This window comes from Mus musculus, chromosome 7 (assembly GCF_000001635.26).
Source record: "Mus musculus strain C57BL/6J chromosome 7, GRCm38.p6 C57BL/6J".
Taxonomy (NCBI): Eukaryota; Metazoa; Chordata; class Mammalia; order Rodentia; family Muridae; genus Mus; species Mus musculus.
The window spans coordinates 128,736,176-128,748,501 of NC_000073.6; the positions used below are offsets into that span (position 1 = coordinate 128,736,176).

The window sequence follows — 12,326 nt, forward strand, 5'->3', positions numbered from 1 at the left end:
TGTCCCACACAACCCTCACGCCCATCAGAGCTAGAATCATGAGCGGACAGCAGAGTCCACCCTGGGCCAAGTACATTCTCTAGCCCTAGAATTTGGGATGAGGCAAGTGTGGGCTGGAACTGAGAACAAGTGAGTTTGTTTGATATGGAAGAGAAAAAGAGCAAGTTAATACAGAAAGCTGAGTGTCCGCAGAGAGCCACCTGGACATCCTCTTGCTTCTTAGTCCTAGGACTCGACTCTACTCTGTTCCTCAAAATGCCCAGGCCCTTTCCTTGGGCTCCAGCCTTAGCATAAATTATTCTTTAGTGCCTATCAAGAGTGGGGTGGTAGAACAGAAGAGCTCCAAGCTGGGTTCAGACAAGACAGTGGACTGATGACAAGATCAGAGCAGCTTCTACTGATCTTATCACTGCTTTGAACTTTGGAAAACACTTGTGATTAGACTCACACTTTGCCCTTCACACGCTTGCCAGCCTCATCCTGAATGAACCAAGGAACCAAACTAAGCTAAAACTGAAACACCTAAAGCGAAGAGGCAGCTGGTTACAAGCAGCCTGGACTCAGAAGCAGTTGTGTGGCCAGTAGGATGACCGAGGGAGAGAGAGCACTTGATGTCCACAGAGTGATTTCTACGCGCTGTCCGCTGGTCCGGACACACATGCATGTGTGTGTTGTTATGGGTAGGATTAGTAGCCTATGCTTTTAGTCCCAGCTACTTAGAAGCAAAAGGAGGGTCACGTGAACCCAGGAGGTGGATGCCAGCCTGGGTAAAATGACAGGAGCTGGTCTCAAAGTAAGTGGGTATGGGGTTGGGAATTTAGCTCAGTGGTAGAGCACTTGCCTAGCAAGCACAAAGCCCTGGGTTTGTTTCTCAGCTCTGAAAAGAGAAGGAGGAGGAGGAGGAGGAGGAGGAGGAGGAGGAGGAAGAGGAGGAGGAAGAAGAGGAGGAAGAGGGAGGACTGAGGAGGAGGGAGGAGGAGGAGAAAGAAGAAGAATTAGAAGAAGGAGGAGGAGGAGGAGGAGGAGGTGGTATTAATTCAAGTTATTAATATGGGGTGGGTGGGGGTAAACATAGGGATACATGGATGTGATCCCAGCACTTGGAAGGCTGAAGCATCTTTGATTAGTGAGCTGGTGGCCAACCTGAGCTACACAAAACATTGTCTCAACAACACAAGGAAACAAATGAAGAATAAGAAGAAAACTAGAGTCAAAAGTGTATCCTAGCACCCACAGACCACCGAAGGCTCACAACTGCTGTAACTTCTGGTATCCAAGGGCACCTTGTCCATGGACTCCTATCCTCAGAGAAACGCACAAGTAGATATAAAAACACCTCAGAAGACATACAGGTAAAAGCCAGAAGAGTGGGCTGGCAAGATGGCTCAGTAGGTAAAAGCACTGACTGTTCTTCCAAAGATCCTGAGTTCAAATCCCAGCAACCACATAGTGGCTCACAACCACCTGTAATGAGATCTGACACCTTCTTCTGGTGTGTCTGAAGACAGCTACATTGTACTTATTTATAATAATAAATAAATCTTTGGGCCGGAGGAGAGAGCAAGGACTGAGTGAGCGGTGCAGACCAGAGTGAGCAGGGTTGACCGGAGCGAGCAGAGGTCCTAAAAAAAAAAATCAATTCCCAAACAACTACATGGAGGCTCACAACCATGTACAGCTACAGTGCACTCATATACATAAAATAAATAAATAGATCTTTAAAAAAAAAGCCAGAAGAGCAGGTACATGCCTGTAATCCCAGAATTTGGAGGCAAATGCTCAAGAGCAGCTGGAGCTACAGGGTACAGGGTACAGAGCTATACAGTATACAGGGTATCAGAGGAGGAAAAAGGGTGTAGGTCAGATACTAAGGTCATAATATACTCAGGTCAACAGGAGTGCAGTGAAGTTTGTTTGTAATCTCCCAGAGGCTGAGGTAAAAAATGGAGAATTCAAGGGCAACCTGGGGATACTAGTGAAACTAAAACCCAAGGGGGGGAAGTCTCTATAACCAACCGGAAGCCACTGGTTCTGGCATAGAAAGTGCAAGAGAGACGGGGAGGCTGTTGCAGAAATCCAAAACGTGACTAAAGATCCTGGGCTATGACAGCAGTGCTGGAGATGAAGATTTCTGGACAGGGTCAAGAGATAATTAATATCTAAAGCTGATACAGAGACTGGGTATGGAGGCACGTGCCAGAAGACCAGCTTCAGTGGTGGACTATTTGCCTGCTTGTACTGGGTTCAACCCCCAGTACGGAAATCAAAAATCAAACACAGACCAAAGAGTCTCCAGCTTTAAGGTACCCAATGTAATCACTGCGACAGGAAAACACAGCAGAAATACAGCAGAGCAGGTTATACACTTCTCTCCCAAAGAGTCATTCAGAGGGCAGCAGTGACCTTTCCAAAACATTCCAAAATATTTATAAAATATTGATAATCAAATGCAATTTTCCCCGAACTCCCTACAGCAGGACCGTGGTAGTGGGATATTTCTCATAAATGGAGATTCTGGCTGGGTAAGGTGGCACACGCAACACTCCAAAGGATGAGGCAGGAGGATTTCCATGAGCGCCAAGCCAGCCAGCTAGGGCTAGGGACCTGCCTCAAACTAAAGGGTAAGGAATTCTGGTATCGGTCATTGGAACTTAACCCTTTAAGTCCCAAACCTTTAACTACGGAGAGATTTTTTTTCCCCTAAAAATTTATCTACACATTTGCACTTTCACCCAGTACAGAACTGAACCCTGGCTTGACATTTGGGAATCATTGTTAGTCTCGACATGCCAGTTGTTGGGTCCAATATTTTGAACTTCAATTACTAGCACTTAGCGAAGGGCTCTGCCTTCCAAATGACAGAATCACAGGTAGCAGCTTACACACACCCTTTGATAACCACCCTAGATGGCTAGGTTTGAATCTGCCTCTTTCCACCTGCACTGTACTCAGACCATTCATCAGGCCAGGCACACATTCTACTACTGAGCTATAATACCCCAAGCCCGTGGTTTACTCTTTCGCGGGCTTGCACACCCCTGCCCCTGTTGAAGACACTGTGTGTTCACTGGCTATATAATCGTCATGTCTACCCAGCCCTTCTATCTGCCGGCTTTAGTTTCACCCTGGGAAACTACCTGATTAGTTAGAATTCTAGGTAAAATGAATCCGATCCGGTGGGAGCGTTACTACAGAAAACACATTCCACGGAGACCGGTGGCACAGGCCAGTCATTAAACGCACCGAAATCTGGGATGCGCGTGGGAATCGGAGGTCTGGTTAACCAAAAAAAGCAACGATGACAATTACACCTAGAATTTACTCAGCTTGCCTACAGCACTCTCGGCTCCCGTTCTGTGGCAACTCATCTAAGTAGTTGAGTATTTCTAGCTAGCCCTGGTACGGGAACAGGTAACAGAGCAGACGGGTTCTAATGTCAACAGGGCAGGAAGAATAATTTAAAAAAAAAAAAAAAAAAAAAAGAAGAAGCATTCTCCCGGATGTCAAGGGAAACAGAGAGAACTTCTGAGCGAAGGCTCGAGCACTCCCTTACACACCCCGGAAGTTTTGAAATATCCCGCAGGCTCCCACAGGCAGTGGCTTCTCTCCGCGGCCGCTCTAAGGGCCCTCCGTGGGCAAGGGGACCTCTCCGTGTCTGCAGCACCCGGGCTACGTAGGCCACCGGCCCGGAGCCAGGCCGTCAATCACAGCTAGCGCTCGGAGCCGCGGCCCCGCCGCCAGCGAGCCGCGGCCGGGCAGCGGGCAGGTGACGGGAGGCGGCGGCGGCGCCAGCGCCGGCGGCCGGAGACGGCTGCTTCTGCTCGGCTTCCAGGCCCGGGGCCACGCGAGCCCTCGGCAGTGATTCCCCCGGCCCGTCGTCCGGAGTGCGGCCGCGCGGCGGGCCTGGTCCCGCAAACTCCGCTCCCCTCCCGGCCCTGCTCGCCACGCGCCACTCACCGAAGAAGCCTTGCACGATCCCGAGCGGGTGGCTCAGCCAATCTTCTCCACAGGGCATGGCGCTGAGGGCCGGGGCCAGCGCGGCCCGTGCGGCGGGCGCTCCTCTGCGGGCCGAGCGCGCTCGGAGCCCGGCTTCTCGGGGGCTCGGCCGCTCCTCGTCCGCGCCCTCCCACGCGCGGGGGCGTCGCGAGCCACGGGCCTCCGCGCGTCTCAAGGAGAGGTGGCTGCGGTGACGGGCACGAGCGCCTCGGAGCTGCTGGCCAGCGGCCGGAGGGGTGGGGGGGAGACCGTCCTAGCCTCCACTTCTCACAATGGCGGGAAATCGCGGCCACCGACCGCGCTGCCAGCGACCTGGGTGGAGCTCGAGGAGGAGGGGCGGCGGGAGCGTGCTGCGCACTCCCGGAGGGGAGGGAGTGGGCGGGGCGGACGGCCATTTTGGAGACGGAGACAGGTCGGGCAATCCCGGGGCCGCCATCTTGGAGATGGGCAGAGGAGCGCGTCTGTGCTTGGTATAGTGGTCCCTGTGTGCGCGCCTGGTGGCAAACTCCATCAGGGTGCTTCATTGGCTCAAAGTTTGAGTCCTTGCACCTGGACCAAAAAGACGCACGTTCTGCCAACTTCAAGAGTCATCTCTAAGCAAAATTAAAGGTTGAAATTCTATTTGGTGTCTGATCATCTGATCCCCTTGTGCCTCTTGTTTCTGGTGGTAGAACTCTTCTAAGGTGCCCTGCCCAAAGTCCTGTATAAGATTTGCCCCCAGCTCAGTGAGTTCTTCCTGAACGATTTAATCAAGGAGGTTGTGTAGCCTTTGTGGGCATCTCAATATGGCCAAGGAACTGGCAAGTGCTCAGAACTCTCTCCTAGCCCAGCCTTTAGCTTCTAACCTCAAAACACCCAAATGATCTCTGCTTCCAACCTGGCAACTAGGGAGCTATGACAAGATTCCTATACAGCATACAGATCAGAACACTCTTACAGGGCAGACCCTGAAGGGCCTAGAGAATTTAGGAACTGTCAAGTTTTCATAGAGAAGACATTTTCCCTAGAAATGGGATATACCTCAGAAAACCCTGATTTCATCATCTATACCTACTCGGCTGTAAAAAGGTAGTGGTGATCTGAATGTAATCTAGAAAGTATATAGCTGAAGAATAAGAACTTCTTGGTGGCAGAACACTTGCCTGTCATGCAAGCCCTAGCAAGGGATCAAACAGAGAGAGATGGCGACAGATGAACAGAGACAGCTATGACCAAACCCAGAAACCTCTGTAGTTCAGAAGGAAAAGGGAACCAAACCTGCCCTTCTGCCTTTGTTGGTCCCCTGGAGGGAACGTATCCTTAAATCATAGCACTTGGGATATAGTCAAGGAAGGTCAGGAGTTCATAGCCAGCCTTGGCTACACACTGAATTTGAGGCCAGCCTGAGCTACCTATATATGACCCCGTCTCAAAAACAAATAGATAAAAATTAAGAGCTCCACAGTGGTGGCCCATGCCTTTAATCCTATCACTCAGGAGGCAGAAGCAGGAAGATCTCTGAGTTTGATGCCAGTCTGGTCTACACAGCGTGTTCTAGGACAGCCAGGGATACACAGGTTTTCAAGAAACCCTGTCTTGAAAGAAAAATTAAGTTTGTGATCACCCACAAAGAACAATAACTTTGTAGAGAAATGACAGAAGAAAGTAGTTCTTAGTTCCCAAAGGCAACAAGCTGCAGGAAGTCAAAATAGGAGAGATTCATGGTAGACACAGTATATAAGATCTTTCTGCTTCTGGGTTGATAAGGATCGAAAGCTCAGCCAGGCGGTGGTGGCACACAACTTTAATTCCAGCACTTGGGAGGCAGAGGTAGGCAGATTTCTGAGTTCGAGGCCAGCCTGGTCTACAGAGTGAGTTCCAGGACAGCCAGGGATACACAGAGAAACCCTGTCTCAAAAACAAACAAACAAACAAACAAACAACAACAACAAAAACAAAAACAAAAAAACAAACCAACCAACCACCAAACAAAAGGATCGAAAGCTCTTCCAGGTAACTAGCTTCTGTGTTTTCTGGTAGAAAGGGGTGGGAGGATGCCTTGAAACCCTCCTGCCTTTGTACAGACAATGGGAGGGCAAGCGGTTTTCTTATACATGGTTCTGCTCAGTTGCTTTCAGTTCAAGATAATCTTTATGCCAAAGTGGCATGATTTGGAGTGACTCGGGATGAAAGAGGGAACTAGGACTTGGCATTTCAATATGACTTTGTGTCTGACTTTTGTGAGTTGAGAAAACTAACGTGGCTAAGACACTGTAGTTGTCTGAATGAGAATGGCCCTCATAGGCTCAAAGGTTTGAATACTTGATCCCCAGTTGGTAGAACTGTTCAGGAGGGATTAGAAGGTGTGGTCCTGTTGGAGGAGATGTGCCATGGAGGCAGACTTAGCTTCAGAAACCTCCCGCCACTCAGTGTGCACTCTGCCTTCTGTTCTCAGATGATGATGTGAGGTCTCAGCTGTTCCTGTCACCATGCCTTTGCCCTGACATCGGAGACTCTGACCCTATAAAGTCATAAACCCAATTAAAATCTTTATAAGTTTTCTTAGTCATAGTATTTTATCACAACGATAGAAAAGTAACCATGACAGATGATATCACCACTGCATTCATCCATTCTTTCAGTAGAGAGAGTAGCCATGTTCTTGGAACCGAATGAGGGAAATTTCATATTTTAACTCTGTGCCTCATAATAAACAAATTAAAGCTATGTGTTAAGATATCTGGCTTTAGAGAGGCTATCATCTATCTATCTATCTATTATCTATCTATCTATCTATCTATCTATCTATCTATCTATCTATCTATCATCTATGCATTTAGCCTTAGTTTCCTTGGAACTCACTATGTAGCCCAGGCTGAGCTACATCTCCAGTGCCTATCGATGGATCCTTAATTGGGAAGAGTGCAGTCAAGAAGGGACCTGATTAGAAGAAGTTCACTCAGCCAGGGCAGTGGTGGCACACGCCTTTAATCTCAGCACTTGGGAGGCAGAGGCAGGCAGATTTCTGAGTTTCAGGACAGCCAGGGCTACACAGAGAAACCTTGTCTTGAAAAAACAGACAAAAAACAAGAAGAAGAAGAAGAAGGAGGAGGAGGAGGAGGAGGAGGAGGAGGAGGAGGAGGAGGAGGAGGAGGAGGAGGAGGAGGAGGAGGTGGTGGTCACTCAGTCACTCAGGGCATGCCCTTAAAAGGTATATCTCATTCTGGGCCCTCTTCTGTCCCTTTTCTCATCTTAATTGTTATTTTAGTTTTTTTTCCCCTTCCTGTTATGGTTTAAAATAAAAAAAAATCATATGTTGAAGTTAATTATGCAAAGTGATGGTTTTGGAATTTAGGCCTTTCTCTCTCTCTCTCTCTCTTCTCTCTCTCTCTCTCTTTTTATTCGAGACAGGGTTTCTCTGAATAACCCTGGCTGTCCTGGAACTCACTTTGTAGACCATGCTGGCCTTGATCTCAGAAATCCGCCTGCCTCTGCCTTCCAAGTGCTGGAATTAAAGGTGTGCAACACCACAGCAGGGCTGGTCCTCTGGGATCCCTGCACTCATAAAGAGGTTTGAAGCCCTAGTTCTCAAGTTTCAACTTTAGTTTTTCTTCCTCAGGGAAGCTTTTTCTTCCTTAAGTTTTTCGCTAATGATCTGATGGAGAGAGATACATGCTCGCTCTTCCTAGAATGTTTAGATCTCTGTCCCCAGATGATGTCAGTGTTCCAGGAAACACACTTAAGGAAAGCCTGCCATTTATATTATTTTGTGTTTAGTTGATTGTTTTGCCAGATTGTAAACCCAAAAAGGAAGGATTTCAGGTCTGTTTCATATATCACTCTCTGGTATATGGTTCTCAGCCTTGCTTCTTTATGATAAAGAGAATTTTCTTGACCAACTTCTAGTCTAGCATGGCTTTTAGCAGTTTGAGGCCATGTTATCTATGACTCACCAGAAGTTTCCCCATTACTAAGCTCTGTACTTCTTGGCCCCGTTGAAATGCTTGTCGAGGTAAACTCAACACTGCCAGAATTTAATGTTTTTATTCCAGCCAAAACCTGGTAGTAGGCAGATAGGTCCCCAAACCCTAAATTACAGCAGTAACTCTAGAATGTTGCAATTATACATCTTTTCTCTGCCCCTTTGAAACATAAATCGTCTACCACTTGGAACTGCCTTACCAAAGGCACTTTTTGTTGATGCACACATTCAAGGAGATAGTAGCCTGGAGTGGTGGCACACTCCTTTTAAGCTCTTGGGAAGAAGAGGCAGACAGACCTCTTGAGAATTCCAGGCAACATCATGAAAACGTAACTGAAAAAAAAAAAGGAACCCAGCCGATAATAATTCTTACTTCCAATTCTTATGACCGCCTGTCATAAAGATATAAGAATTGCAGTGTGTGGTGGTATTAATCTCAGAAATGGAAGAGCTGAGGCAGGAGGATAAAAAGTCAGTCTGGGCAGCATAGAGAGATCCTGCCTCGCAAGCAAGCAAATAAACCAACCAACCAAAAACAGATACTCCATGAGAAACTCAGGGCGTCCAGGACATCTCAGAATCTGCGACTTCGAGCGTCAATTAACGCTAGGATTCATCGGCCACACCTCTCTATTCTATGCTGTGATTCCAGAGGCTGACCCAGTCTCGCGAGACCGAGGCTGTCACGTGATAGGCTTGGGTCTGAAGCCGATTCCACCTTATTGATTTTGGGCGGCGTCAAATTCCGGAAGAAAACCGATCCCGGAGTCGCTGGCCTGTGGCACCTGTGCGCAAGTGCGGAAGTGCGGTGGCATCCTCGCTAACCGGTTTCCGGTCTGTGTGCAGCACCGGGCTCGCAGAGCCACGTAACGGCCGGGGGTCTGCAGCCATGGCGGATAGGAAGGCTAACGGCGGCGGAGCGTCCGCCTCCTCGTCAGGCACTAACTTACTCTTCTCCTCCTCGGCCACGGAGTTCAGCTTCAACGTGCCCTTCATCCCCGTCACGCAGGCCGCCGCCTCCCCGGCTTCCCTGCTCTTACCCGGAGGTAGTGAGCCGAGGGCGCTTGGGGGCCAGTGTCTGTCCCGGGAGGCGGGTGGGACAGGAGTGTCGCCTGCTCTGAGTCGCTTGCCAGGGTCAGCAGTGACCAGCTTTCAGAGGGCCAGGGACTGGAGGATCCTGGAGGAGGGGCTCCGGTGATGAGGCTTGGAACTCCTGTCATTGCGCAACTGTTTGTTGAACACCCACTGGTGTGCTGGTGCTGGCAGAAAACGCAGCTAAATTAGACAGTTACCCTTTGCTAGAATCCGAAAGCTGCTCTCTTACTGGGAAACACCGGTGATAGGGTAGGACATCACCTAGGAGACAGTAAGTTTCTCCAGAGGAGACAATGCCTCTCTTGTAGAGGACTATACACTCTCTCCTAGTAAAAGCCCCCCCGTTACACTTTTGATTAAGCTCTGTGTATATCTGGGAAGGCTGATTTCTCTCTCTCTCTCTCTCTCTCTCTCTCTCTCTCTCTCTCTCTCTCTCTCTCGTTTGTCTCTGTCTCTCTTTCTCGTCTGTCTCTCTCTGGTGGTTTGGAGCACAGACTGTGTTCAGACCCGGCACTGCCATTAACTTGCTGTGTGGCCTCAGTCATGACATTTTACCTGTCTGCTTAGATTTCATGTTTTCAGCTCCTATCCCTGGGTTTGAGAGCAAGGTCTCTCTGTGTAGTACTGACTGTCCTAGAACTCACTGTGTAGATCAGGCTGGCCTCAAACTTAAAGGATCCACCTGCCTCTGCCTCTCTGCCTCTGAGTGCTGGGATTAAAGGCATTCGTCACTATACCCTGTCTCATTTTTGTAGAGTTCTATATCTAGTGTCCCACACGTATTGTTGTGTAAATACTTGTGAGCTAAGTACTCTGCCCCTCCATGTGGACTGTGAACTTCTTACCTCTTTTCATTTTCAGGGTCCTGTTTTTTAGTGCCTAGCACACAGGTGCTTGTTAGGTGCTGAGCTTTCCCCACCAAATAATTCCTCCTTGGAGGACTAAGGGGAGTTTCCCGCAGAAGGGAAGAAAGACAACTGAAAGCATGTGTATCTGCAGTGTCTCCTTTCTGTCATGTTTCTTCTCGGTGCTCGTAACTGTCTGACAGGTACATATGCCCGCTTACCCTACCAGGCCAGGGTGTAAGCTTTGTCAAAGCAGGGGCTGGCCCGATGCCTGGAATGCAGACTACAGAATTTCTAGTGGGAGTTTGCTGAGCGACTGGGGGGATGGATCCACGAGTGCCCCTGCCTCATGGAAGCGGTGTGACTGAAAGGTTCAGTGATGCTTTCTTTGGTGAAGAATTGTGGCTGGACCAGAGTACTGTGGAAGGGTCCAGGAATCAGTAAGGTCGTGCCTTGGGTTTTTCAGATTGTTCTCGGCCTCCAGAGTGGTGTTTGATGCACGCTCGTTTTCCTTGATGTATGATATTTAATTTGTGTGTTATTGTCGGTGCTTGACATTTCTATTCTCTTCTTCATTTTCTTGTTAATTTTCTGTTCATTACTGTTTTTCTGCCTGTGTGTCTATGTGGGGGTGTGGGACCCCCTGGAACTGGAAGTTACAGACAGTTGTGAGCCGCCATGTGGGTGCTGGGAATTGAATCCAGGTCCTCTGGAAGAGCAGCCAGTGGTCTTAACCATTGAGCCATCTCTCCAGCTCAACATTTCTGTTTTCAGCTTTAAGATAAGTATATCAGTCTTTAAGGTTTATTCATTTATTAATTACTTTTTGAGACATGGTGTCATTTTGTAGCCCAGGGTAACCCAGAACTTGTGGCAGACCTCTTGTCTTAGTCCCCAGGTGCTGAGACTACAGGCATAAGCCACCACTCCCAGCTTTATATTTTAAAAGCTTCTTAAAAGTTTATTTTTACTATTTTAAAAAATGTGTACTTGGGTATGTCTATCTTTGTGTCCATATACATGAATGTAGTTGCTCTCAGAGGCCAGAGACTTTGACCGTGCCTGGAGCTGGAGTTACAGGTGGGTGTGAGCACCTGAGTCCAGTGCTGGGAGACAAATTAGGGCCATCTTTAAGAGCCATGCTCTGTAAGAGCAGCACAAGCTCGCAATGACTGAGATAACTCTCCAACCCCATCTTGAAAACTCTTTGTTTCTTAGATTTAAACTTATTTTTTGTGAGAGCACAAAAGGTTTTAGAACTACCATTCTGTAACAAGCCTGTCTGTCTGTCTGTCTGTCTTCCTTCCTTCCTTCCTTCCTTTCTTCCTTTCTTCCTTTCTTATCAGGATCTCTCTGTTATGTAGTAGCTCTGGCTGTCCTGGAACTCTTTGTGTAAACCAGGCTGATCTTGAACTTAGAGTGATCCACCTTCCTCTGCCTCCTGAGTGTATAACAAGCATTCTCTACACTTAAAGATGGCTTGATTAGAGATCTCTTGAGAGCATTTCTGGAGCCAGAGGAGACTCCATCTCCTTGAAAGCAGCAGTTAATCACATCTGTGGAGGAGACACACAGGAAGCAGAGACGAACTGAGCAGCTTGTGTTTGTCAGGCCCTGTTGCAGATGTCAAGGTAGCATGGAACAGACAGTTCTGCCCTCTCCCTCAGACCAGTGTATACATACACACAAACACTGGTTATTGTAGTACAGGTTAAAAACAGCTGGAGATGGATGGGTCGGCCACTGTGGCCGCTGTGAGTCTCAGCTGGTGGAGTAGAGGGACGATGTCCCTGAAAGGCCTCAGAATCTCAAAGAGAATGATCAAAGAGAGTGGAGTTTGAAGGATCGATAGAGGAACAGTCTGCAGGCTTGGCAGGAGTTGGCAGTGTTCCGTATGGGACCTCTTTCCTCTCCTCTGCATCCTGTCCTTCCACCCTCCACTTGTCTCCAAAAAAGATGCCTAGTGTGTATGCAGAATATTAGCCTAGGTGTCTGTGGGCCTCATACTGTCCTAGAAGGTTTGGACTTCATTGGACTCCGGGGAGCCTTTGAAGGGTGTTTGTTGCTGAGGGTCTCACTATGCAGCTCTGGCCTAGAGGTGTGGATTTAGGAAGTGCTCCTAGGGTAAAGCCTGCAGTGTGTTGAGGTCAGTATCTTATGATCGGTGCTAGTTTGAGAAATGCTTCTTGGACTAAGTCAGTCTGTTCTCTTACTGGGTGAGTGATTCCACAGAAGGCTCTTGATTGTTGGGGATGAACACAGTCCTGTGAGGCTCACAGGACTGGAGAGTGATGGAGTCGGAGTATGTTTTGGAAAAGCAGAAGGCTGAAGCTGAGGGAGGGCCTGGGCAGGAAGGCATTTTGTCTTCAGTATTGAAGAGACTGCTGATAAGACTCTTTCTTTTTCCACATTTAATTAAAAAAAAAAAT

At 48.3% G+C, this 12,326-nt stretch overlaps 2 protein-coding genes across 4 annotated transcripts in view; one reads left to right on the plus strand and one right to left on the minus strand.

Annotated features, from left to right (window-relative positions):
• The window catches only part of Mcmbp (minichromosome maintenance complex binding protein), a 43,989-nt gene extending 39,735 nt beyond the window's left edge, over window positions 1-4,254 (minus strand). The window contains exon 1 of the mRNA NM_145955.3: window positions 3,958-4,254. Coding sequence (NP_666067.1) covers window positions 3,958-4,015 — 58 coding nt within the window. The 5' untranslated portion in view covers window positions 4,016-4,254. The remainder of the gene's footprint in view (window positions 1-3,957) is intronic.
• Window positions 4,255-8,686: 4,432 nt separating this feature from the next.
• The window catches only part of Sec23ip (Sec23 interacting protein), a 39,975-nt gene continuing 36,335 nt past the window's right edge, over window positions 8,687-12,326 (plus strand). The window contains exon 1 of one of the 3 annotated variants that reach the window (XM_006507519.4): window positions 8,687-9,003. In XM_006507519.4, coding sequence (XP_006507582.1) covers window positions 8,847-9,003 — 157 coding nt within the window. In that variant the 5' untranslated portion in view covers window positions 8,687-8,846. The remainder of the gene's footprint in view (window positions 9,004-12,326) is intronic. The other 2 variants (NM_001029982.2, XM_006507521.2) reach the window with 2 other exon arrangements.